A 26,532-nucleotide genomic window follows, 5' to 3' on the forward strand; every position below is an offset into this window, starting at 1 on the left:
AAGACAACTGTAGACACGAACCTGATGACCATCTGAGCAAAATTTTAGAAAATAGGTCATCAATTCCTCATCATTCCCATGTGCAGTTTGATGTGATTAATTTGACACAACAGGCCATTGGTGTTCTGAAATTATCAGCCATAGTGCTAACCAATACTAACTCATTACTCCCTTAAGGTTTCATCTTACATTGTAATTTTAAGTTTATCTAGGGCAAGAAACATCTTCTTGTTTTATATTGTATATTACGTAAATGAGACCTAGACAATGTCTGAAGCTCCTAGGTTTCACAAAGATATAAAAAATTATAATTTGTTATTCACTGACATTTTATACCTTGAGATATTTTACTAGATCAGTTCCTAGTGCACGTGCTCCAGATTCCGTTTTCTGACAGTACTGAAAAAAATTATGCAAATGCTGGTCCTGTCAAAGACAAAAAAAAAATTAAACATTATCTAACATGACTATCTAAAACATAACACATTATAATGTTTATACATAAAATCCATATATGTCTATAAAAATTATTTTTGAAAGTTGAATGTAAGTGTGCTACTCTGAAGGCTAATTTTGTCTCCATGTAACACTTTTTTAAACCCACCTAAGAAATTTCCAGTACTTTTGAACACCCGTTATGCAAAACTTCATCTATATTTGCTTCAAACTAATTGACATGTGGAAAATAGAATAATTCATGTTAGTTATCCCAACTTATCATACTGTGTATTTTATGAGCAGCTATAATAGGACTCCTTGCTTTGCAGACATGCCACTAAATAGCTTTCAGATGACTACAATCTCTTATCTAAATGGAAGTTTCAGAATGGAATGGATGAAAATATTAGACAAAAGTCTCACATTTTGAATAGCTTTGCTCTAAAATCTGCTGCTTTTCACAGCTGATGTGAAAGACAGAAACCATGCAGAACATCCAAGAGACAAAAAACAGTAAGATAGTAGCAGATTGGGTAGTAGAAGCTTCCCCAGATATTGTATATCCATATCAGAAACATACATTATTCCTAAAACTTACTCTTATTACATTTATTTTTTAACTCACCTGCGTATACACAGTTGACACCAGATGAGTGGATATTTTTAACAGCTGTTTGCCTCCATCTACCCATTTAATTTCAGGACCAGAATGCTGAACGCACACATGCAGAGGAAAAGTAAAATAATGTAGCAGTATACTAGAATAAGACAGTGCTTTCTTTATAGTACCACAAACAACACTTTTTTCTAAACAGAAGAAGAAATGTGTACAATGAATAAAGTCATAAAATAAAAAAGGAAAATTATGCAGGCAATATTACCTAAAGCATTTATGACATTTATTTTTAAAGTCCCACTGTAGTTTCCTTACTTACTAACAAAATGACTTTTCTTTGAAGTCACAGATTTCTTATTTCCCCTAAAATTGTGCAAAGAAATGTTTGGCTACAGAGAAACACATACTGCTTTTCTGAAAAAAATAACTGAAGAATTTCTGTAGGTACTGACACAGTGTAAATCTTAACATGAGTCACCGATAGGTATTAGCCAGTACTTCCTTCCCATTCTCAGTTCTTTGCAAATGGGATGGGAAGGCTCAGCTTTCTCCCCTGACAATCAGTTATGGAAAGACTTTACCCTTAGATCTACAACTAGTCTTGGTCCTAACCTCCTACCCATGGAGGTGAGCAGAGATGGACAGCAGAGGCATAAAAAAAATATACCTACAATATGAAAAGATGAAAGATGTAAAGATGTCAATGGCTGGAAAGCTTACAGTAGAGTTTAAAAAAGAAAAAGTGGTGGAATAGGAGGAGACCAACACCTCTTGCTGCTGATTTTAGGCCTCTTCCTCCAAAATGAGTCAATTTTCTCTCTGCATTTCATTCCTTTAGTCAAATCCCCTGCCACATTTCACATTTTGTATCCTCCTTGGTATTGTTTTTATTACTATTAATTTTGCAAGCTTTCTGCTTTGAAAAATACAACCATAAATTTTACTAGTGAAGTATAAAGATCACAAAAATCAAGATGTGAGAATAAGACTTTTTCAGGAATAAAGGACTTACTGAAAGGAGACAGCATGAAATGCTAAAAAGAATTTAGTAAAGGACTTCAGATTATTTGCATATCTTCATAAACTGAAAATACTTTAAAACACTTAAAAATTACTAACTTCAATTATTGCTACAAAATGAAACAAACATTTTCTAAATACATCAGCTAAATAATAACAGAAACACATAATCAACAGCTTACAGGAAAAACTACATTAGGGTAGGTTGATTCATATTCTTTTGAAAGTCAGAATTTAGTCATGAACTTTGCCTCCAGCTTGTGTTGGAGTTAATTTCTTTCTTTTAAGTCAGATGCATAACTTTTACAAAGAACTCCATTTCACATATAAAAACAAGTGACTTGATCTTATCGGGCTGGGGAATTACAATTAATTCTTCTCTCTCTATTTTTTTTTTTGAAAGATTAGAACAATTTTATATACCATACCTTTCCAACCCCCACTTCTTGATAACTAAGATAGCCTGGTGGAAGATTTGCTGACACTGGAATGTGTTGCTCATTTGTCACCACTCTTCCATCTTTTATTAGTGGAAGCCAAGAATAGCCAACTATGAAACATGAAAGGAAAGTAATTTCAAATATGTCATGAATCTTTATATAAATGCTTACAGAAGTCTTCCAGTCTTCCAATATGTAATTCATAAACCAGAAAATATTAATGTAAGGGTCAAATGATTCAAACTCACACACTTAGAAAGAATTGAAAAGGCAAGTAAATTCTTATGAGTTTGAAAATATATACATGTTGTAGGCATCCTAAAACATTTAAAACAAGAAATACTTAATGAAATCTTTCTGTCACTGTAATATAAAGCATCATATGGATCAAGGCAACAAAATCATAGTTTATCAGCTAAGCATACTTCATAAGATCTCCCAGGTAGTTACTGAAAGCAAACCACTAGCAGACACACCTTGTGTTTCAACAACATCTTTCTTCTTTGTACTCCCTTTGCTTGAATTGTCACAGCTGACATGGTAGAAGGTGAATAACAAATGGTGCTTTTCATGTAACTGAGTGGGCAATTCTATTTTAATCTGAAAAGCAAAGAAACACAACCTTTGTAGAAGACTTCAGTCAGAACAGTGACATGCCATACTGGTTGAACAGTCTGACTTAAAAGCAGTTCGAGTTTGTTATTTGAAGCAAGATTCGAGAATTACACTTACAAAACTTTCAAAAATATTTAATTACAGTGAAAAGGAGGGTCTGATTTAACTGACACCGTTAGCAAGACCTTCACAATCCTAAAATTTTTGCTAGTATTTTTGAAATGTAGTTAATACTTAACACAGTAAAAATCACCTCAGAAATGTAGCTTACCTCATCATAGAACTCCGGATTTTGGTGGTGATGCAAAACAGCAGCAAATGCACTTCTAGTAAATACTGGTCCGCCTGGTCTACCATAGATACACTAACAGTAGAAAAGAGGGAAAAAACAGAAACGACAACAGATTCTTTTTCACTCTTAGGTAAAAGTTTCACCAAGAATTTGAAATATTTTAAGTTGTGTTACATATTTCAGTAACAATGGACATTTTGTAATGCAACTTTTGTATGTCAAAAGTGTTGATCTTAAAAAACAAAACAAAACAAAACAAAAAACCACAAACTTAATGTGGATATCAGCAGTGATTAAAAACTAGAATTGATGAGTAAGCTATTGACCTCCTTTCAACTGCGGAATTTAGATGAATGCATTGTACAAAACAGCAAATCAAATTGCTACAGAGAAGCTGACAAGATGAAACATTGAAGCACCCCAACTTGGTTGAAAAACTGACATGCCCTTTGAAAAAGAATTTCTAAGGAAAGTGAATAAAGAGATTACTGCAAGGTCTCTAGAAGTTGTCTGCATGTTGCCATGATATTCTGATTATTACTGGAACCTGTAAGGTCTTGCCTTTAACTCTTGGTTTCTTTGCACAGACAGATTACATCACCTGTAGTCTGCCTGCTGTGCAGTAGAGTTGACACTGTGGTTTCACCTCAGAACTCCTATATATTTTTCAACTTCATTTCTTTCAGGCACTTCCTATATACTGTGATAGCTCAGGAACAAATACAGACTTGGTTCTGTAGTTGGTCTAAAGATTTATTGTTTTTACTGCTTAAAAGTTAGAGTAGGCACAAGGCACCCTTGTTTGCAACAGGTTTAATACTGGAATTTTTGTTGATATAAGGAAAGAAAATGCTCTTAGTAATCTTTTATTTCAAAAACAAGCAAATCATCTAGAAGTTACTTCTATATCAAATGCAAAAGAAGGATAGAAAGCTACCACCTCGAGCTAGATAAAATCAATCAAGTATTAGTGTCCTGATTAGCGAACTGGTCACAGTTTTCTTTAAGCAGTCATGAAAAGCAAAGACTAACCTTTAAAGGCAAAGAATCCTCTTCATCAGAATCCTTGAACTCAATGCATACTGCAATATTTCTAGCCTAAAGCAGCATTCAAAAACAAAAACACTTAATTGGAAGGAACATCACAGAAATATAGTATGTAAACAGTATCAGTACATTGGAAAAAGAATGTATTGTTTGCCTATACTCACCTTTGCAAAAGTCTTTTGACTGTCATATTTCAAGTGCTTTGGATAAACATAAAGATGATTGTTGTAAATGGTGAAAGGCTGAGTGTGTCTTGGTATACAGGGAACAAATTCCTCTATTTCAAGTGTTACTAGTGTCTTGGTACTATTTTCAAACTGTTTCATAGGAATGTATGATGAATTAACATAATCTGAAAATATATTAAAAATCAATATAAAGCTGAAGAGAAAACAACTGAATGTCCATTTAACAGTGTTTATTAATACTTACTTGGAAAATCTGGTGACACATTATCAATTGTAACATCCAGATTTCCTAAAATAACAGGAAGCTTGGCCATCTTTTCAGGCCTAGTGGAAGAAAAAACAAAACCAAAAACCTCAAAGTCAGGCTAAATGCAAAGCTATCAGAATGCCAGAAAAAAAAAAAAATAGAGGGGGGAAGAGGTGGGAAAGAGAATAGGAAACAGAGGCAAAAATAACATCCTGAAATAGGAGTATGAGAGGAAAGGTGGTTTGGGGGTGGATGACTTTATTATTTTTTTTTCCTCTTTTCTTTTTAAGAATTTAAAAGAGAACTAAGGCTTTATTCACGAATGTGAAAATAAGTAAGAAAAAGCACTTTGATTCCCTTTCTTTATATTGAAGTGAAAGCCTTTTAAAAATACAGATTTTCTTTGCCTTGTAGTAACTCAATATAATTGGCAAAGAGGGCCTTAAACTTAAACTTAAATGGCCTTAAACTTAAATGGCCATCAATGAGCATTGATATTAATAGGATAAACCTGGGGGAAGACCAAAGAGGAAGCGAAATCAGTAAGTTAACAAAATGCGTCTTTCTCTCAGTATTTTTTTTCTGTGTTGTTCTTTTCCTAGAGTAACAACAATATTTAGTCTTAACAAGACTACAGTAACATTTCTTAGATGTTTCCATCCATGTAGATAATCCAAAATATGATTTGAAGCAGGGGCATTTTCCATGTTAAAATATCAGTAGAGTACCTTTTTTTTTTTTAATTATTATTAATTATTGCAAAGGAAACAGCTGCAGTATTTTCCAAAAATACTATCCTGCACTGTATTGTGGTTGAAGTCTGGATTCTGATTCCAATAGCTAAGCCTTAGACATTACAATCTCTTTCTTACTAAAATTCCTGTGAAATACCATACACAAACCCACAAATAAGGTACTGGAATAACCAAAAGCATTTCCTTAATTCACAAAGTAAAGTGATGTGGTAGACTAATTTACTATATTAAGTTCAGATTCAATAATATTGTTTATAGCAAGGAGTAGCTGTACACAGCAATTTCAATGCTATGTAAACGTCAACAAAACTTTGAGGAGCTATATAAAATTGAATTAAAATACCTGTTACAAACCTCACTGCCTAAACAGATTTGGTAAGTAACAATAAAATAAAGAAGCTATATCAAAAGCCTTTTAAGATCTGTGCTTAGCAAACATTAATATAAAATAACAGAAATGGAAATGCCTTTGCAAAGCAGGAAAAAATTCTCAGTAAATCTAAATATTTTAGTTATTTAATATGATCATCAGTCAATAAGAGATTCTTAAGCCTTGCACAAAAAATGATGCGATCTTTAGGAACAGTTTGTAAAAAAGTATGATTGGTATACTGTTGTTGAGGCATTCTAAGCCAGATGCACTCCCAAGGAAGGTGGAGTGGATACTGACTTGAAGCCCCCTCCCCTGAGACCTAGCGTCCTCTTTCCAAGGTCAGTGCATGTGATACTTGCTCATACTTTGCTTCCTGTGAGGGCCAGAACAGTGCATCATGCAGGCGTAACACCTAACGTAGAGGTACTTGAGTATATGACGGTTATACATAGCATAATACTTCAGTCCTGCTCAAAGCCCTCAAATGCTGCAAAGGAGAGATCTGTAGGTTGTGTGAATGCACTGAATGTCTGTACAATTTTTGTATTTGAAGTGAAAACATAAATATATACATCAGAAGATGCTCTTCAACTGGAGCATCTAATAAGAGAAAAGATTATTGTTTAATTTTCAGGATAGAGTGAGGAAAATTAAACTTACTTGCGGAAATCTGCTAACAATTTCAGCATGTCTTCATTTGAAAGCTTATTACTGTCTTGTCTGAAAAGAGGTGAAAATCTTGCATTTTTGTCCAGTGTTCCCGAGGCATCTTTAAACAATGTCCTGAAAGTCAAAGTCTTGCTTTCAGATGAGTTAATACAAGTGTTGCAATTATCTTCAAGAAACTTCTTTACTACAAAGTAGAACATACTGCACTATCCTTCATATGGAGCATTTAATATTCCTTTCATTGTAGGGGAGTTTTAACATATAAATAGCTCAGGGTAACAAACAAAAGAGAGCTATTTAATTCTTAGTAAAATTAAAAATCTTGGCAATGGAAAACAGTTGTCAATATTCAAGAGATTGAACAATGATGTGACGAATTTTTAACTTGTTTCTTACTACAAAGCTTAAGTCTACGTTTGCTTTTCAGAAATCTTTAATTCAAAGCAAAACAATAATTTAAATAGCGCATTGAGATTTAAACAAAATAAGATGCAGAAGATAATCACAGAATAATAGGGTGAGTTGAAGGGGACCTTAAAGATCACCCAGTTCCAACCCTCCTGCTATAGGCAGAGATGTCACCCACTAGATCGGGTTGCTCAGGGCCTTGTCCATCTTGGTCTTGAACACCTCCAGGGGTGGGGCATCCATAGCTCCTCTGGCCAATGTTAAAGAAAATTGAGGAAAAACTACATATTGGCAAGATTTGTCCTTACCTTGCTGCCCAGGCAAAAGGCATTCTATATTGACCTAGTCTCTGGCATGCCTGCTTAGCGTTCTTCAAAACTTTCTGTGCAGCCTTCAAGGGACATAAGAAATTGTCAAGTTTTATAAACAACAGAACTCCACCATACAAGAAAAACCCACACACTGACACAGATATAAATTAAATTAATACCTCTTAACAATTCATTTCAGGTTAAGCAAGGCCTGCTGATCTCGCAACATTTCACAAGTGAAAACAAACCCATCCACACCTCCTGATAACACATTTAATTAAGCAAGAAAAAAAAAAAAAAGAATTGCTAACAAGTCATCTGATTTCTGCCTTCTTTAAAATGTAAATATTCAACAACTGATAACTTAACCATCAGAAAAGAGAATGAGATGGGACAAATTGTTCTCATTAGAATTTTCAGGTTTTGGTTTTGTAAACTATGAAATATGAACAAATACTTCCATTATATTGAACCAACAAGCAGAGCTAGAAACCCACTATTTTGAAATGTTCAACACAGTGCTGAACCACTTCACCTATGGCAGAACCTCCTGACAGAGCAGTAGGTTTCTCTTTTCCAGAAGTCAGCTTTCTGTGTGTACCTAACACAGTGAAAAGTATTTTCTAGAGGCAGAAAAACCCAGAGTAAACCTGCTTGAATACTATCCCCGATCTATGCTGTTGACATTAAGAGCTGTTTCTATTGGTGTGCCCTTTAAGCCAACTCTCTATTATCTTTTCTTGTAAAAAGATGAGAAATTACATTTAAAAGCACAAACTCTTGATCAATAATTATCATTATTCCCCAATATCAGTGTTTAATGGTAGAACAAGTGATCTATGTAATTTTTTTCTTCCATTTTTTCCTTCTCCTTGACCAGAGCAGCAATTCTGCAGGGAACTGGAACTTGCTTATTGCACTGACATAAGGGGAGGCCTACATAGCTGGTCAGTACTGTTCTGCTTTTGTTTCCAGCTAATTCAGTGTAATCCCAAAGAACAAGAATAGACAAAAATTCAAACTAAGGATTCAATTGTGTAAAGTTACGAGCAAATGAAAACCAGAAACGGGCAGCATAAGTTAATATAACAATGAATGTTCTTATTTGGCTGTTACTGTAACACAGGTCAACATAGCATTCAGCATCAAATTTTGGAACACTTGGGCTTAACTAACTTTCCTGTGTGGCACAGGCCCAAGACCACCAAAAAGCAGTTATTCAGTTCAATTTTGCTTTAACTCAGTAACAGTCAGCATGCACTTCAAAAACAGGCTCTCAAAATGCAGAGCTGTTGCTTTCTAATGATAGCTGTAAAAAAATCTCAGCCATTCCTGGAAAAGCAAATCAGTAGCCTGCTCTATATTAAGACCAAGCGAAAAATACAGTTTTTTGCATTTAACTTAGCCAGAACTAAATCAGTAGAAGAGAACGCTGTTCCTCTGCAGAGACTGAGTGTTAACCCTTCCTTCGTCCCTTTGACTAGCTGAAAGCAGGAGGAATATCAAGAACACCTGACATTGCTTACAAAATCTCTATTACCCTCATCGGACTATTTAAACACTGCTCTAAGCCAACAAAATTAAAACACTGTTGCTTCACTGACAGACAAGAAACAGCAACTGAACAAGTTTCTTGTTAGCTAAGTTTCAAAAAAAAAAAAAAACAAAAAAAACCCTAACATTAAAATGTTACATTATCCTAGACTTCTAAAAAATTCATGTTTCAGTGGTTTATTTCCAAAGGTGATACAGAGTTCCTTCAAACCTACAGAGCATGTCAAATGTAAAAATCTACACTTAATGATATTGGTGGTTCTGAAGGAAATCAGTAAGAATATAGATAAGGAAGTTACAGTAAACAATAGTCACTGAAAACTAAGCTAAAGAAAAAGACAATAACAATTATATAGTAAATGGGATCCATTAACTAATAGAGATATACAGTTAGTTCCTGACTCAACTTTCACATCGAAGATTAGCATTCTTTCATCAGTTTAAAGCCATTAAAAATTATAGATTGTCATGATTACAAAGAGCTAAATAATTTTTTTTAATTATATACTGGACTTTACTGATAAAATTTCAATAACAACAGTTACTACTAATAACTAGAACTTACTAAACCAAATCATTGTCACTGGAATACCTTATAAAAGAACCACGTTTTTGATCGATATTTTTTAACTCCAAATCAACCTGTCCTGCCTCACTATTTTTTCAGTGCCACAAAAGAGGATAACGTACCTTTGAAGAATCTGAACTTTTCATGTATGGTTCAGCGCAATGCGTAATACTTCCCTGTAATACTTTTTCTATTCTGGCCACAAGGAAAATGTCAGGATGAGGACATGTGACTGAAAATATTCCCTAAAAATAAAACACAAGATAAATATAAAATGAAAATGCACGCACTTTTTACATCACATAACAAAAAGCATGATGGAAAACTGCCCTATTCAAAATACAAGCCACATTTCACTAAATCTTACCTGCTTTGGATATTGTAACATCGTTTCATAAATGTCTTGAATTCTGTGTGAACCATCACCACTGCCATTCATCATTGGTTGAGGTGCATTGGATAGCATGTGCCTTACTGATGTGTGGTTCAAATCAACATGGAAATCTGCAGAAATCTTCCGGTTGTTTTTAATATCAAATAGTGATAATGTGACAAAGAAAGGTTCTACCTAGACATTTAAAAAAATAATGAAATGTCATTGTTATCATCTATATTATTGTAAAAACATGTATGACAGGAAGATGAATATCATATTTATAAATAAAGGACCACAATTCTAGATATTACTGACATTGTATAGAAGACAGTACAAGAAAAATTTCAAAAAATTTCTTTTTTCAAAAAATTTCTTTTTTCAATTTCTACAACACAAGGTTTGTTACAAAGGTACTTCTTATAGCATTTAGGCTCTCATTTCAATTTAAAAGAGTAGGAACACCCATAAACACTCATGAACAATGTTTCTCAATCATAGCAAAGACTTTTGCTATTAGGAACACTGTCAGCAAAATATTGAGACATCCGTTACAGTATTAACAGAAAATAATAAGGTGAATGACTTACATTTGTTGTTGGTCCTTCTTCATTTTCAGCAACACAGCTTTGCAAATTGAAAGATAAATCATTACACTTCACAAGAATTTTTTTTCCAAACTTCTCTTCAAATGGCTTCACGTCTGGTTCAATACCAGAAAAGTCAAGTTTCTTTAAAAAGAGAAAAAGAAAAGGAAAATTAAGTATGTTATTTTTCATACCCAAAGGATCAACGTACAAGGAAGAGTGTTATTTCCTTTTAAAAAGTCTAACCTGTGCATCTGGATCCAAGGCAAAAAGTTTAACTCTGCTTTCACTTTTGATCTTTATTTCTGCTTCTCTGGTACTCTGTCCAAAATAAGAAAAACAGTCATTTAATAGTGTGATACAAAGAAAGTGGTTTTCAATCTCATTCTTTTTTCCTGTTCAAAGCTTTAAATATTTTTAATTCATGCACTCTTCTCTCCCTGAACTTTGCAACTGCTTCATTTAAATTGCTCCATCATGTCCAAGCAAAAAGAAAAAAATATTTTCCTTTGCTTTTTTGAAGACTGGATTTTCCAGTCTCCAAAACATTAAAAACAGATAAATAAAAAACACATCAGCAACATGTGGCCTTCCAAACTAAAGGAAAGTATACCCCAGTGTAGCTCATATACCATGCTGACTCCTTAAACAATAGATAACTTTCACATTATTTTATTGAAAAACAAACAAAACAAAAAACCACACCACAAAGAAGCATGAATGGTATGAACGTAGGTTGAAACTCAGAGTGATAGTGAGACCATAATGCTGCTCTGGAAGCAACAGGTTAGCTAAGTTAAGAAACACAATCAAATATTTTTGTTGTTTTGTTTTATTCCTGTTCTTGAGCTCTACTGCCAATGAAGTGGTTTTTCTGCGGGTAGATGGAGGGAAAAAAGAAAGCTGTCCAAGAGACAAAACTACCACACTGAAAAGTTACTTCTCAGAGCTTGGAGGTAGTACACTGATCCTGCTCAGTATTTGTGGATACCTACCTTTAACAGTAAGAGAAAACTAAAGTAGCACAAATGGAATGTGAAAATTGCTGGTATACATAGGTTATTTTTCCATAAAACCTTGAAAGAATATTGTATGATTTTTTGAGTCAAGGGAGACGAGAAATGGACACATCCCTGAGCCAAAACTAGCAATGTAGTATAGTTGCCATTCTCAAAGTATAGCTAAACAGGGATATAGAGTATTTCATTTGAGGTGGGAGTCTATTTTTGGGTCAGCCTGTACTGGCTAGAAGATGTTACCGACCCAAAATGTTGATCACTGACCATCAGCAGGAAGTGGTCTCCTGCCCACATCTGCTTTGTTAGAGGTTTTAAACTCTAAAGATGTCACCAGCTCTAGTAGCTCAGAACTCTATTTTAGGCTAATAATAGAAATAACTTAAAGGATGCATAACAGAAGAGGAACTTTTGAGGTTTGATTTTGAGCATGGATGGTTTAATTGATTTCATTTACTATGATCTTTACTGCACAGGAGAAAAGACAGCAGTTGCTGTGGAAGACATGACCAAGACACTCAAAACCAGCAGAGTGTTGGCAGGCTTCACTTGTTCAGCAGCTAGCATAATTGAGATGCACATGACTAAACTGTGAGGAAGTGTAAGATGACAAGAAGTTCCTTTGCATGTTTTGGAAAGGGAATGGTCAGCAGCAAGACCTGAAGAGGAAGACCTACTCATACAAGCAAGCCAGAAATTACTTCAGCCCAGATGTATTGAATGGTTTTAGATCTGTGTTTTATGCACTGAAGACAAGACAAAAATACACATTTTTTGACAGGCAGATTGCTGGGGAGTTGGGCAGAAGTCAAGAACTGAAAATGTATAGTCAGCAACCCTCCCTACAGCCTGGCAGGGACTCTGGAATTCCATTTCCTCAGTGTTACTGGGATAATGCTTTCCTACCACAAGAAGCACTGGGACATGCAATTATTAAGCAGGTACTTGGCCACACTGATTATGATAGTCACATCGTTATTTAAGCCAGAGGTCTAATTAATATATTTATTTTTTTTTTTAAATGAAGATTTTAAAAAAACTACATTCACACTTGGTACAGAGACAGATTCAGCAGAACAGACAGATTCAGCTATGTGTGCGCATCTGTACATTGAAGTGCACAAACCCATTTTATTTAATCTTATAAATTAACAGCTGTTGACTGGAAAAAGGAAGGCTCAGGTGTACTCACAAGGGTTAAACTTTTCCTGGGAAGCCACTTTTTCCCTTATTGTCAGGTGGCTCTAATGTCACCCCTGAAGGGATTTCTCTTTCCTCGTAAGATTATAAATTCATCTATTGTGAAAATCTCCTCCCAGAACCAAGAAAAAAATAAAAGAGTAACTATAAACTCATCTAAAAGAAGGCTCAATGCCTTAGAAGTCTTCCACTGGGAAAAACAAAACCAAACAACAAATAACAGCTGAAAAGACAATGCAAGAAAGAACAGAGAACAAAAATCTTCAAAAATAAACAACTTTTATATAAAATAATCAAATCAAAGCACAAGTAATGTACTAATGCAAATGGGGAGAATTTTTCCTGTTCTTCTCTGGGTAAAAAAAGGCTAGAAAAATGCATTAGAGCAAACAGTAAAGATGAACTTGAATGGGAAAACCAAACATCTTATTTGGAAAGAAACAAATTTAAATAGGTTGTATCCACAGAAGAAAAAGAGTCAGTGCTTAAAGAGCTGAGGAAAATAACATGCTAGGAAAATATCTAGCCTACAGAGTTGCAGTGCTTCCTATCAAAAGGTTACGGAAACAGGAAGCGGCATTTGTAGTACAAAAATGGCACACGGGTGCCACAGCCCTGAATAAAAGTCCACTCCAAAGGTCATGTGGGATGTAAGTATTCTGATAGCTCCAACTACGAAGAAAGAAAAATCTTACATACAATAAAGACATCTAACTTTATATTTGTTTTGGAAATACCTTTTCCGTGGCCTCACGTTACTATGCTGTTTGGTGCTTACAGCTCTTCCAAGGAAAACTTGATTGTATGCACCACAATCCCAATTCATTTCCAAATGCAGCTGTAGCTGGAGTTAGCATAATACGTTTTTGTGTGTACGAGCCAAGTTGATTACAAATAGGTTACAGAAAGAAATGTCAGGCAGCCAGTTTGGGTGCTAAAGTCCTGTTAGTGTATAGTGAATCTTCTGATGTGTTAGCTAATAAATAGCATTTGTTTTACTGCCTGCTCTCAGTTTATAAGCTGTACTCCTTCAGGAGTAGTGACTAGGTCAGGCAGACCCTCTGAAAACAAGAGGGGAGAATTCTAAAGCATGGTCAAGGAGTAAAGCGTCAAGACTGCAGGCTGTATCACACAAGAAATAGTAAGGAGTCATGATTCTGCTACTTCAATAGAAGAAGGTTACCAGCTCCAGTCCTTTGGTAATTCAGCAAAAACTTCTCCCCTAGAGAACTCACAAAACTTACAACACACAAGTCACTATTTTAACTGAAATCAAGTCTGCAAATTGGCTGGAGTACAGTTACATTTGTTTTCTATGTATTTCTACTCAATCTTCTTCTATTTCTATTTTGTTTTACTTACTTGGTGTTTTCACTATGCAAAAAATTGAGTATTACAGTTCATATTCAAATAAAACATCAGCTGAACAATCTATCTGCTGTTCTTTGTGGGCAAGCAATAATGGAAAGGTCTACAGATTTCCATCTCAAAGACACAGGCAACTCAGGACTCTAACCACATTTCTACAAAAACAAAACTGAAATGCAAGAACTACGTCAATGCAATAAATATCCATGAATTTGCCACCTCCTTACAAGCACAAATACATCATCATTGCTATTAAGCTTCTCTACAGTTTTAACCGTAAAGATAAAACTTGAGTATAACTAAATTACTTCTACTGAAGTAGTTAACACCTGTATGCAGTAAAACAACATATGTAAAATACAAACTAATGAAATAAAACTTGCTGCTCTGAGACATGTACATGTGCTTTACATCTTTAAGATCTTTAAGACATCAGCCAGGTTGCTTCCAAAAGCAGAAAATGAGCAAGCTCAATAACCACGACTATCGACAAGAGCTTCCAAGCTTTTAAAGTACCACAGACTGACTGGAAGCTGAAAGCCAACACCTTAACTTTACTGAAAGTCCACACAACTAAGTATTATGTTTAGGACTCTATATCCTGAGTAGTCATTCATAACATATATTACCTTGGCAATTTCAGGATAGTAGTTATCAAAGCTACTTGATGAGCTTTCCATTTTGCTTTGTTCATCATCTGCAATTAAAAAAAAAAAAAAAATCAAATAACTACTTACAAATTTCTGTAGCAAAGATATTTCTGATTAGTTTGTTTGTAATTCACATCCCCTCAAAAATAACAACCAACAAACAGGTTGTGGTCAACTCTATAATTTCACTTTGTAAAGATGTAAATCATAGAATCATAGAATATCCTGAGTTGGAAGGGACCCTTAAGGATCATCAAGTCCAACTCTTAAAAGTAGCACTTATTCCTAATCTTACCTAGAAAATAGCTATCAGCTTTAATACCAGTTTTGATACCTGCACTGGAGAAGATGTTCAACGTACAAAATGTACATTAGTCTTTCCATTATGCATTTTAACTTGAACTCAAAACATGTTCCCTCTGTTTGTTCAGGTTTCCAGGTCTACTCTCCAATGGCTACTGGAGTTACAAATCAGCCATTCAGTTAGCTTTAAGAACCATCTTTTGGTTCTAAGGTCAGTTGGGGACCACTGATGACTAAAATGTCCTTCACAAAGCTGCAGGCTTCTCTTTTTCTGATTTGCTTTTGTTGCAGACGTATCATGTTAAGTTCTGACTATCTTCACCAAAAACAAACCTATCTAATTTTAAACTGTAATGATACTTTTTGGTATATAGTGATATTTAGAAGCACAGGGACCTATAACCTCTTCCAGGTTCTTCTGGATAGGCATGTCCTTAGTCTGATACCAGTTTTCTTCCCCATCCACTCTCAGGACAAAAATTGCAGAAGATGACATACAGACTCTCCTTTTGTCACCCACCTATCAACTGTACTTGCATCACATTGCTTTCAGATGTCTGCCTTACCTATACTTAAAGGGTTCCAATAGCAAAGAAGCAAAAAAAATATATATACCTGTGGTCAAGAAAGTCATGTGTAAATTTAAATACCTCATTACTATCACAATGTCCTGTTGTTCTATCTACAGTGGACACAGAACAGGTTATTCCATTTTCAACATATTTTATGCATTTTTAAAAATAAGTCCCTCCTTGATCTTCTCTTTTTCTTGAACTACCTTGGTCACGATTTTTCATTGTGGGTTCTATTATCTAGACTTCTGAACAGTTCCTTTATTCTGTAATGCTGCCCAAAGGGCATAACTCTCATCAGCTCAACAGACAATGAGAAGACCCAGAATGACCAAAGGAAAATAAATTTTAACAACAATATAAAGCCTTTATAAAAACATACAAAATATAAAGCCTTTATTTCTGAATGCACACATATTGACATTGTCAAGTAAGTGTACCAGCATAGCTGGAAACCCTTCTTACCTTCATGAGATTCTCCATTTCTCTTTTCTTGCATTGCAGCCTCGAAGTTAAGCTGAAGGATTTTGTTCAGAGTGTTGATCCATTCTTCCATCTCAATTTCACTGTCTGCAGCTAAAAGGTAACTACTCTTGTCTTGCATCTTGAGCTCAAATGCAAAACGTCTGACTTTATTGTTCTATAATAAAATAAAAGATTTTTTTGACATTTTTACATCTTGTCTACTCATAAATCTAATGATGCTATTCATATAACACTTTTGTACTTCAAATATTTCAAAGGCACACACTTGGAACAAGTGTATTATTATAATCCTTTTTCCTCTCTGATATTTGACCTTCTGAAGTTATGCGTACCACTTCACCAAGTGGAAGTATAAAAAATATTAGCCCATTTTCCCATCCCTCCCATCATTTTGCTCGTCAAGATTTAAAAAAAATCTAAATGTGACAATGAATACGACATTACAAGTAGAAAGTCTTCATGTATCCAGATCACCTGGAAGTGAAATTAACAAAGATCTAGTGATAAAAGAGCACGAAACAACATTTGAGCGAGAATCTTTTGCATGCTGCATTTTTATACCAGAAGTTGTCATAAATAGTCTCAACTCTGAATACACCGATATTACAAGATTTAAATACACTAGAAGTTGGGAATCAAGCATTTCTCCTTTGTTCATCAACCATTAATGTCACCTTTTTTCTACGATTTAAGTCAAGGCCTCACAAGTACTACCTGGCTTGACTCACATTCCTGAGAATGAATTCAGAAGTCTCAAATGCCAACAAATGAAAATTCTGCATTATTGTCACATTAACTAAAAAAACTCTGACAAACTCATTAGTTAAACATTAAAACAAACAACAAGACAGCCTTGATGGTGGTTTTAAGTTAAATTTGATGTCAAATTACATTCTGGTTTTCACCATACTTCAGATGTTTCAATTAACAGAATTAACTACTGCTTGCCAAAGCATTCAGCTTCCTACCAAATGTAAGTTTCTGTTAAAGATATAAAGAAACATGTGGTCTCCAGATCTAAGGCAGCCTTACCAATTAAAGTCAGTTCTTAAGATTTGTCATTTACTTCCTTACTGTAACCCTTAACTTTCACAGCTGAAATCCTTGACATAGGTGGTGCATCTTACCACTTGTCTGCTTTCACAGATGAGTGAGTTAGTGATTAAGCTATGTATTTATATGGCTGCATACATTATGTGGCTGGACTTTTTTTTATGCGGAGAAGTCTTAACATACCCCAAGACTACAAGAAACACCCTTCACCCCAAAATACTGTCGCACATACTCGGCATTGCCCCTTACAGAAAGGCTGGTGAAGGAGTTTATTCCAACTGCTTTATCTTTAAAATCTGTTCATGAAGCCAGCATTTTTCTGTTCTGTGCACCCTCTGCATTTAAAGAGCAAATAGTCTATGTACTAAATGAACTTAAAACACAAATGAGAAATGTTATAAGAAAGCAGTTGGAACTAATCCTCCCTCACAAAAAACAAACAAACAAACCAAAAAAAACAACTTACTCTGAAACAAATAGTTTGGTTCCTGAGAACAGCAGCTTAGAATTATGTTCACCTTAAAAGAACAACTACTTCCATGCATTCCAAGTCAGACAACTGTAAAATGCAGTGGTGGGACTTTTTTTTTTTTATTATTTATTTTCCTCTTCTATTAAATGGAATTTCAATTTTTGTTGTGTAAAGACCACTTTTTTTTTTTCCGCATGAGTTGACACTAGACATAATACTCCAGGTCACCAGTGCAGAGTAGAGGAGAACATAACATGCATAACACTCCTCACCAGTGCTGAGTAGAGGGGAAGCATCACCTCCCTTGAACTGCTGAAAATACTTTGCCTAGTGTGGCCCAGGATACCAATACATTTAGAATCATTCATTTAGGTTGGAAAAGATCTTCCAGATCATCAAGACCAATCATCAACCTGACCTACTGCATACCATCACTAAAGCATGTCCCTTAGTGCCACATCTCCATGTCTCTTAAATACCTCCAGGGATGGGGACTCCTCCATCTCTCTGGACAACCTTTTTTTTTTTTTTTTTTTTTTTTTTTTTTTGCATCAAGGACACATTACTTGCTCATGCTCAACCTGGTGTCCAGCAGGACCCCATGTTTTTTTCTGCAGAGCTGCTTTCCAGCTGGGTGATCCCCAGCACGACGTACTAGTGCCTGCGGTTGTTCTTCCCCAGGTGCAGGACTTTACATTTCCCTTTGGTGAAGTGCACCTATTGTGGTTGCACTTCCCTTTGCTGACGGGCCTTTCTATTTGTAACTCTTGGAAATATCAATGCTTTCTGATCACATAAATGAATATAGCATCGCCCTCAATAGTCTATAACAGAGCCACAGGCTGATAACTAGAAACTAGCCATCACCTGGATGAGAAACAAAAAGAGCCTTTTGTTTGTTTGAAACAAGAACAGCCTTGAGATGGGTAATTGATGTTATGAGAGAGAAAGGCACCAAAGCAGAGGAAGTTGTACCAGAAGAGCAGAAGGAAAGATATAAGATTAGGAAAACAAAGACCACAAATGTGTTTATGAACCTTTTTGTTATTGTTGTTGTTTGATTGTTTTAAAAAAACATGAATCAAATTAGTTGCAGTGGAATTGGCCAAAATTGCACCCCTAAAGCAAAACAATTTGTGTAAATCTCAATATGCAACTTGCAATATGAAGAAATTTACAAGATTTCCCAAAACATTACAATATTTAGAAAAAAATAATCCTCTGTAAAGCTGTTGTATCTCTGCATAAATCTTTAAAGAACTTTACACTAAGACATTATATATTATTTAAAAAATACATTTTTACTAAACTTTGCCTATTTCTATCAAAGTTAACAAAGCCCTAAAACCCAAGGTTTTTTTCCAGGTATACTGTGCCTAACAAAACAGTTACATGCTGTACTGTAAATACGTAACAGAATCACAACAGAAAACACTCTTTTCTTTGGCACTTGCTACTGACAAACATTTTACCAAAGCCCTTAACTGTTTTAAAAATGAAGAGCACATGAAAGTAATATTGTAAAGGTCAAATGAAAGCATCTGGAAGGGTGACTGAATTTAATACAATTCCCACAACAAAAATCCCACACAAGAAGCTATGCAAAACATTTTACAGCCCATGTAAGAACAAAATGTAATTGAACTTAACTCTAATTTTATGCAGTCATTACTTTGCCATAATTTATTTTTTGTTTTTGCCTTAAAATTTTGCCCTTAACATTAATACTTGACATCAACTAGTAATTTCTGTTCTTTTCAGATAAATGTTTCGAATTCAGCCTCCTTCAATTCAGAATCTAGTTCACTATTTCTGCAAGACTCACCGTATGTAGTTGTTCCTCTGCATAACAGATTCTTATCTATGTCTGACAAAGGTTACCTGTATTATTTCTTTTAATCCATTTGCTATAAAATACAAAATTAACTGAAAAGCAAGCAATATAATTATAATTACCTGAACCACTCCCATGCAGGAATCTAGAAATATTGATCCTTTGGGTTCTTTTGATATTTTTTCATCTTTGTAGAAATTGAGATTATAGGATCCATCACCAAGTTGGATTAGGTGGAAAAATCTTCTTTTAAATGACTAGTGAAAAGAAAGAAGTAAAGAAAAAGAATTTCAACATTAGTATGTTGACCCAGAACTATTTAGAGTCAGCTAGAGAAAAAAGCTTTTATTTACACATAACCTAAGGGGTATCATTAGAAAACAAGATTGAAATCAGTAAGTTAAAAAGATTTTTTTTTTGGAAAAAAATAACTGAAAAGTCTGCAATACAATTGTATTGTATTATCTGAAAGTATTTTTGATCCACAAGAAGGTATTTTCAACAGACTTTACAACATTATGTATAAAATATTCAAATATGATACCCAACAAAATCAGTCTAAACTTATTTCTAATTGAAGATGTAATAAAACTAAAGACGTGTATTAGTAGCCCCTTTCCTACTATTAACAAAAGGGTCTGGCTGAGAAGTGCTTTAAAACACTGCTCTTCTCTCACATAATGGATTTTTACTGCTTTTTTTTTTTTTTTTTTTAATAGGTACTGTGAAGGGCAAGAAAGATTTGACAGCTATAAATGATATACAAGCATCTCTCTTCCACCTCATGCTCTTTTTGTTGGAAGAAAAGCACATGCAAATGGACTTCCTCAAAAACACGATGAGATTTCAACGTTGGTGTTCATTTTTCACCATGCATAGGCCATTCATAAACTTACTCTCATGGTCACACTGATTGCGCTATTCATGTTGCCTTTGTACAGCCATCCTTGTTTTGTTATTCCACCCTTCTGAGATCCAAGAGATGCTGCGTCCTGGAGATGAAGGCAGGGAGGTGGAAAAAAAGTAAAGTTTATCATCACAGACTAAAACCATTACATATATTTGCGTATTTCAGAAGTCATTTTTAAAGATGGAATAGTAACGCTCATAATATAATGATAATTATGTTCTATTAAATTATATAGCAAATACTGTGAAATTATATAGCAAATATTTCAGCTAGGACCAAGGATGTGAGATTAACCTCATTTAATTTAATACAACTTGGCCAGTAAGAGAGGCTTTCTCCATCACCAGCAGGATGATCCAATTAGATGGCTAAATATTAAATATTGATCCAATTAGATGGCTAAATATTAAATATTTAGAGAGCTGAACATTAGACAAGATAAATTCTAAATTCTCTGGGAAGGGAAGACAGAAAACTCAGAGTGTTTATTTATTTATTTACATTCTAGTCTCCCCGTGCACTAATTTTTACTGATTTCTATTATCAGATTTGGATAAACTCGTGCTTATCCAAAACTTCAATCAAGATTTCTCAACCCTTTTTGTTTTATATGTATTACCTCTAAGACATTACTTTAAGAATTTAAAGAAAACTGTCTTGAAATGGATCTGTTCTTATGTCAGAATCAAAACTTTCTAAGGCAAGTAAGACCAAACTCAGCAGTAATGGCAAGTTAAAAAAAAAAAAAAAAAAACAACAAAAAAAACCCACAGCAGATTCAGTGCATGTATCCTACATGACACTGCCTGTATACCACTTCCATATACCAGTCCATGGAATTTGGAAACTACATCCAACCTCATAGCATGTTAACACCTACTAAAAAGCAGTACCCCACTATTAAAACTGATCAAAATGACAGATCTACAACTTCCACGTAATAAATATTAAATCACCTATTAATGCAATCATTAACAGCAGTAGCATATAACTTTACCATTTTTTTCAGTTGAGGTAACCCATTCTGACACAACAAAAACATTAAGTAGACTTAGAGAAAGCATTTCAACCATGTAAAAGAGAAATACTCTTGACAATTAATCATCCAAATCTTCAAAATTAGCCATCTAGTTGGAAAAAAAACCACACACACAAAACTTCCCTCAACTGCCTCATCTACTTTTCCTAATTCCTTTTCTCAGTTATGAAGACAAAATACAACAGAAAGTAATTACATATGGGTGACAGTCATTAGTTCAACAGCTGAACCAAATTTTGAATAATATTAATTAGTTTCTGGAATTAAATCAAGGAACATTCTGTAAGAAGTCCCTAGCTAATTTATTTACAGCTTATTTATTCTGTCTAGCTTGCATATTCATATGCATATGAGAACTTCAAAAAAAAAAACTGCAAACAGAAGGCAAAATTTGTGTCAATCTGTTCCTTCAAATATTCTAGTCAGCTTGCAAGAAAATGAGGTAAAGCAAGGCTGACACGGTCACCAACTTTCAGAACACTTGACAGATGCCCTAGAAGCAAAGAACCAAAATAGCAAATTTTCATATGCCCCCATGAGTCTCACTATCCAAGCAGTGCAGTCTGCGTGTTTCCAATTGGAAAGTCATTACCCCCACACACACTCTGGTCTCCATTACCTAGGTAATTTTTCTTGTACCATATAAAGATGACAACTCCAGACGGTGGGTTTCGAACTATGATTCTCTACCTACACTGGTTAAGAGTTATCCCTAAAGAAAGGATGGTTTTAAAACCACCCTTACAAGTCCAAGGTGATGGGTTGGTGATGAGTTATTGGCAGAAGTTGGTTCTGGGCAAGAAGTTATGTAATTATGAAACTACATTTTTTCTGTGGTTCCATAAACCACAGACAGGACCATAGATATGACAAGAATTCCTTCATTACATGTATTAACAAAAGCTTAGATTTATCTCTGTTAAGACCTTGCAATTCATAGCCTCTACCAAATTGCATGATACTTTCTAACACTAAAACTGAGCATCATTTGAGCCTCTCTAGTTACACCATTGCCATCAGACAGAATCCTTGCCTACAGAGCCAAAAAGCTATTGAATTTATCCAGCCTACCATCTGTTAATACAAAGGAACACAAAGTCCATAGCCATTAACACACAACTTTTACACTGAAAACATACTTCCTGTTTCCAACCGGTAAGTTAATTTCCTTTTTTATTATTATTGCTGCTGCACATTATGCTTCGCTTTTAGAAAAAAAAAAAATTATCTTTCCCACAAACTGTGCTCCAAAATTTATTCCTACAGCAACTGTTTCAATAAAAACAGCTCCTGATCTTGAACCTCCACCCCTGGCTGACTTAAAAATTCCATTTATGAATATCAACTTGATGGCCTGATAGCACGAATTACTTTTGGAAAGGTAGTTCTCCCCTTTTTAATACTGCGAGATTTAGTTTAATCTTTGTGTGTTTTTCCTTCAAGTTTAATCACTTGGAGCTTTTTGGTTTTTATCATTCTCTTAATAAATCTTCTTAAAAAAACGCACAAAAAACACCTTTTTATATAAGATCTGCACATATGTTTTTTGGCAAACAAAGATGCTAGTATTTGAAAGAAAAGCCTCTTCACTTTTTTAGATTAGATTAAAACATACGAAACAATTCGACAGTTTTTAACAAGCAGGGTATTCTTCCCTTGAGGAAACAATTTGTTTCCCCCATCCCCATCCTATTCCCATTAAGCTCCCTCCTCTTCCTAACATGTGGTGTGTTTTTTTTTTTCTTCTGTTTATATGTTCAGTTCCTCAGCAAAGAGTAGCAGAACTCTTCTTCAGTGACTGTAGCTCTGGAAGAGATGACGTTACTGCCTGCTGTAACAGGAAATTGGACAGAATGAAATAGGAAGTCTCTTCCACTCACATTTCCTAGTAAAAGAAAAAAGCTTACCACCTGGCAATAGCCAAGCTATATTATTGCAGTGTTTAACTAACTGTAGCCATAAGCATTTTTCCCAATAACAATCACAGTCAATTCTATCTCCATTATTTTTTTCCACGTTTAACTCACTGTTTTGTAAAACAATTCTGTTGTCAGAAATATTATCACATTAAATAATGACAAGTCTTTTAATTTTCAGTATAACAGAAAACATAACTATTTTCACCATACAAATAGAAAAATTTGCATACATTACATGAAATTACTTGTCTGTCCAAATATTACAGTGCACATTAATAGCAACGTTGGAAAAAAATGGCATCCTGAGACTGTTCAGAGATTTACTTATTCAGACACGCTCCTTGGACTACTTTTTTCCCCACATTTAATCTGGGAAAACTTATAAAGGAACTACTTTTATTTCATACACAGCAGTTCTGAATACAAGGAATTTATAAACAAAGTAATTGTTATGGGCAAAGCTACAAAAAGCATTTTATTTATTTATTTTCTGTGATGTAAGAGTTCAAGTACTCATACGGAAAGAAAGTACTGGCTTTTAACAACTTTGTGTTTGCACAGGGCGTGGTAAAAACTCAATAACACAAATAACAGAAGCAGTTATTGAAAAAAAGTCTTTGACATTCAAGACATCATTGAAAATTGCTTGAGACCATATTTGACTGGTTTCCCTAGGCCAGTGACAAAAAAAGGAAAGCAATTAAGAGTTTTAGCAAACTTTATTTTCACTTTTTCAGATTTTCTGGAGTCATCCTACATTCAAATTTATATCAAATTTTAATTCATATGCTACCTCTAATTTTAACTGTACACTATACTGCCATGTGTTCTTAAGTGTGTGTACTTTCATGTTGGAACAGATTCACTTATGATTTTACTCAGCTTTGCAACTTAAACTACATAAAATATTTCTCTAAACATGGCCATCTACAAGGAAACAGTATAAAATCAGATAGACCTTATGACATTTCAAAGCTTGTTCTTCAGCACTGTTAAAAAATTCTTCAGTTTCAGCATCTGTCAACACTTGCTTTACTCATATGACAGATCTAAGGAATACAACGCTATTTCAAAGGTGGTAGGTACAAGTTGCTTTTTTGTTTTGTTTTGCTTTTTTTACCCTCCAAATCAGACTGTTTAATCATCAGTTGTCACATCAACACTTAACCCAACTTTAACCTCTCCTTTCTGCAAACATTCTTTACTGAGAGCAGGAGAAAGCAAGGAATTAATTTGTTATCTCACCTCATCTTTATCTGCTTCTTCATCCACTTCATATAAATGCACTGGAAGCTTCTCCGGTTTTGTCCCTTTGCTAGGGAAGAAAAGGCTTATAAAATACTAGATATTTCATGATTGGTTACATATTTCATATTGCAAAAAGAAAGATGTTTTTTATCTAGCTGAGGAGGGAAAAGTACAAGAATAACTGGCTGAAAACATACTTTTCATGAAATCTCTCTCATCCAGTAATTTTGCTCATTTGTGTATCTGGTCACGGTCCTTCTATTGTTCTGCTTGTCACTGTCCTTTTGACTAACTGAAGAGAACCAAATACCTTCTTGTTCACTGCACTCCTAATATCTTAGGTGCAATAACTGATACCCATAACAAACTGCAATGCAAATGGTTATCTAGACTTAGGAAGGACATAACATATGGCAGCAGAAGCAATGTTGGGTTTTTGTTTGTTTTTTTAAGTTGCTTCTAAAATGTTGCTTTTAAATTGACAAATCAAAGACAAACAGTGTAAGCTCCTCCTTCTGATTCTCCTTCCCCACCTCTATCAGAAAACTACAGTGCCTTCCAGAATGTGAAGAAAGAAGTGTAGAAGACTACAGAAGACTGTAGAAGATTATGTAGGAGACACATCTGTATTACGTGCCATAAATACAGCAAAGCTTTTCACCAATGGGAATAGTATGTCTTAGGGAAATCAAGTCTCATTCTTCACATGAATTTTAAACAAAACTTGTTCCAACAAATTCTAAAGCTGTTATCAACTACCAATACAAACATAAAAATGAATACCAAACATCCATGCTATAGCAAAACCAAATTTGATTAATTATGTACTGAGAACCTAATGTTATCAATGTCAGAATTTTATTATCATTATTATTATTGATGAAGGTATATTTCATCTGCAATTATACTTTTCTCCAGGAATTTCTCAGAACGATGCACGTAACATCGAAGTTCATTGCACCTAAAAAACAGGAGTTGGTGCTGTATTGCATGTCTGTAACCAGGAGGAGCATACGCACTTTAAAAAGAGCTAATCCATTTTAAACTGTACTTCATTAAATGCAACTTTCAAGATGGGAAAAAAAAACAAACAAACGTGATTCCAGAAAAGCCATGTTCACCTTTTTACTCAGATTTCCAGATAAACCTAGATAAACACTGAGTGCTTGTTTGGGTATACAGCATATTCGTACAACACTCGGAAATAACTGCATCCACCTTTCTCAGTTAGTATTGTATAAATATTTGTCTGTTAGGTTCTATTTCCTAAGCTTCTAAAGAGAGCTCTAAAAGCTGCCTTTGAAGCTACAAAAACAAAGATATCACCATTTAAGTTTCATCAAAACATTACCGTTTTAGTTCTGACATTTATTTTAAATCGTCCACGATACAAATTCATGCTTCAGCCTCCCTATGAGTAAGGCAACGTTCCTAAGGTATCTTCCCAGAAAATGGTTAACAAGACCTTATCCCTTCAAGTTCCGTATCAGTTCCACCCTAGAAATCATCATCTCTACTACTAAACAGTGATACAGCATATTTCAAAGCACATATTGCATGAATTAATACATTTCTGTGGTAAATACATTGCTATAAAAGTTCCTTGCATTATACCAGTGGATAACATACATACTTTGGAAGCTGTCGAAATTCTGCTGAGTAATCTTCGTATCTATAGTTAACAACGTGCCAGTCTGAATTGTAGGTTTTGATGCACTATTTCAATGGAAACCAAATATCAGCATTAATTGGAAGAGAATTAACTGTAAAAACAGCATTCACTAGATGCACACACCAAAATCCTCCTCAGATACAGCTGTTATGAACTACTCTGATTACACATTGATCTCCAAAAATTCTGTACACCTCCCTTCTTTTGTGATACTGTTCAGTGCCATAAAGCTTTTCGTAACACGTGATGTTTCGATAGGACGTTATCATATAGATGTGTATCATACAAA

At 34.6% G+C, this 26,532-nt stretch overlaps 1 protein-coding gene across 3 annotated transcripts in view; it reads right to left on the reverse strand.

Annotated features, from left to right (window-relative positions):
- The window catches only part of DOCK9 (dedicator of cytokinesis 9), a 128,337-nt gene that overhangs the window by 56,423 nt on the left and 45,382 nt on the right, over positions 1 to 26,532 (reverse strand). For all 3 annotated transcript variants that reach the window (XM_084302788.1, XM_084302789.1, XM_084302787.1), the window contains exons 4-23: positions 26,205 to 26,287; positions 24,569 to 24,638; positions 20,352 to 20,447; positions 19,578 to 19,712; positions 16,076 to 16,250; positions 14,715 to 14,782; positions 10,748 to 10,822; positions 10,505 to 10,645; positions 9,909 to 10,109; positions 9,664 to 9,786; positions 7,417 to 7,499; positions 6,692 to 6,814; positions 4,901 to 4,980; positions 4,633 to 4,820; positions 4,454 to 4,519; positions 3,401 to 3,493; positions 2,991 to 3,114; positions 2,503 to 2,624; positions 1,064 to 1,150; positions 337 to 426 (exon numbers count right to left, since the gene is read on the reverse strand). In XM_084302788.1, the coding sequence (XP_084158914.1) occupies positions 337 to 426; positions 1,064 to 1,150; positions 2,503 to 2,624; positions 2,991 to 3,114; positions 3,401 to 3,493; positions 4,454 to 4,519; positions 4,633 to 4,820; positions 4,901 to 4,980; positions 6,692 to 6,814; positions 7,417 to 7,499; positions 9,664 to 9,786; positions 9,909 to 10,109; positions 10,505 to 10,645; positions 10,748 to 10,822; positions 14,715 to 14,782; positions 16,076 to 16,250; positions 19,578 to 19,712; positions 20,352 to 20,447; positions 24,569 to 24,638; positions 26,205 to 26,287 (2,223 nt within the window). The remainder of the gene's footprint in view (positions 1 to 336; positions 427 to 1,063; positions 1,151 to 2,502; positions 2,625 to 2,990; positions 3,115 to 3,400; positions 3,494 to 4,453; positions 4,520 to 4,632; positions 4,821 to 4,900; positions 4,981 to 6,691; positions 6,815 to 7,416; positions 7,500 to 9,663; positions 9,787 to 9,908; positions 10,110 to 10,504; positions 10,646 to 10,747; positions 10,823 to 14,714; positions 14,783 to 16,075; positions 16,251 to 19,577; positions 19,713 to 20,351; positions 20,448 to 24,568; positions 24,639 to 26,204; positions 26,288 to 26,532) is intronic.

Source organism: Netta rufina (assembly GCF_964035555.1).
Source record: "Netta rufina genome assembly, chromosome: 1".
In the NCBI taxonomy this organism is placed as follows: Eukaryota; Metazoa; Chordata; class Aves; order Anseriformes; family Anatidae; genus Netta; species Netta rufina.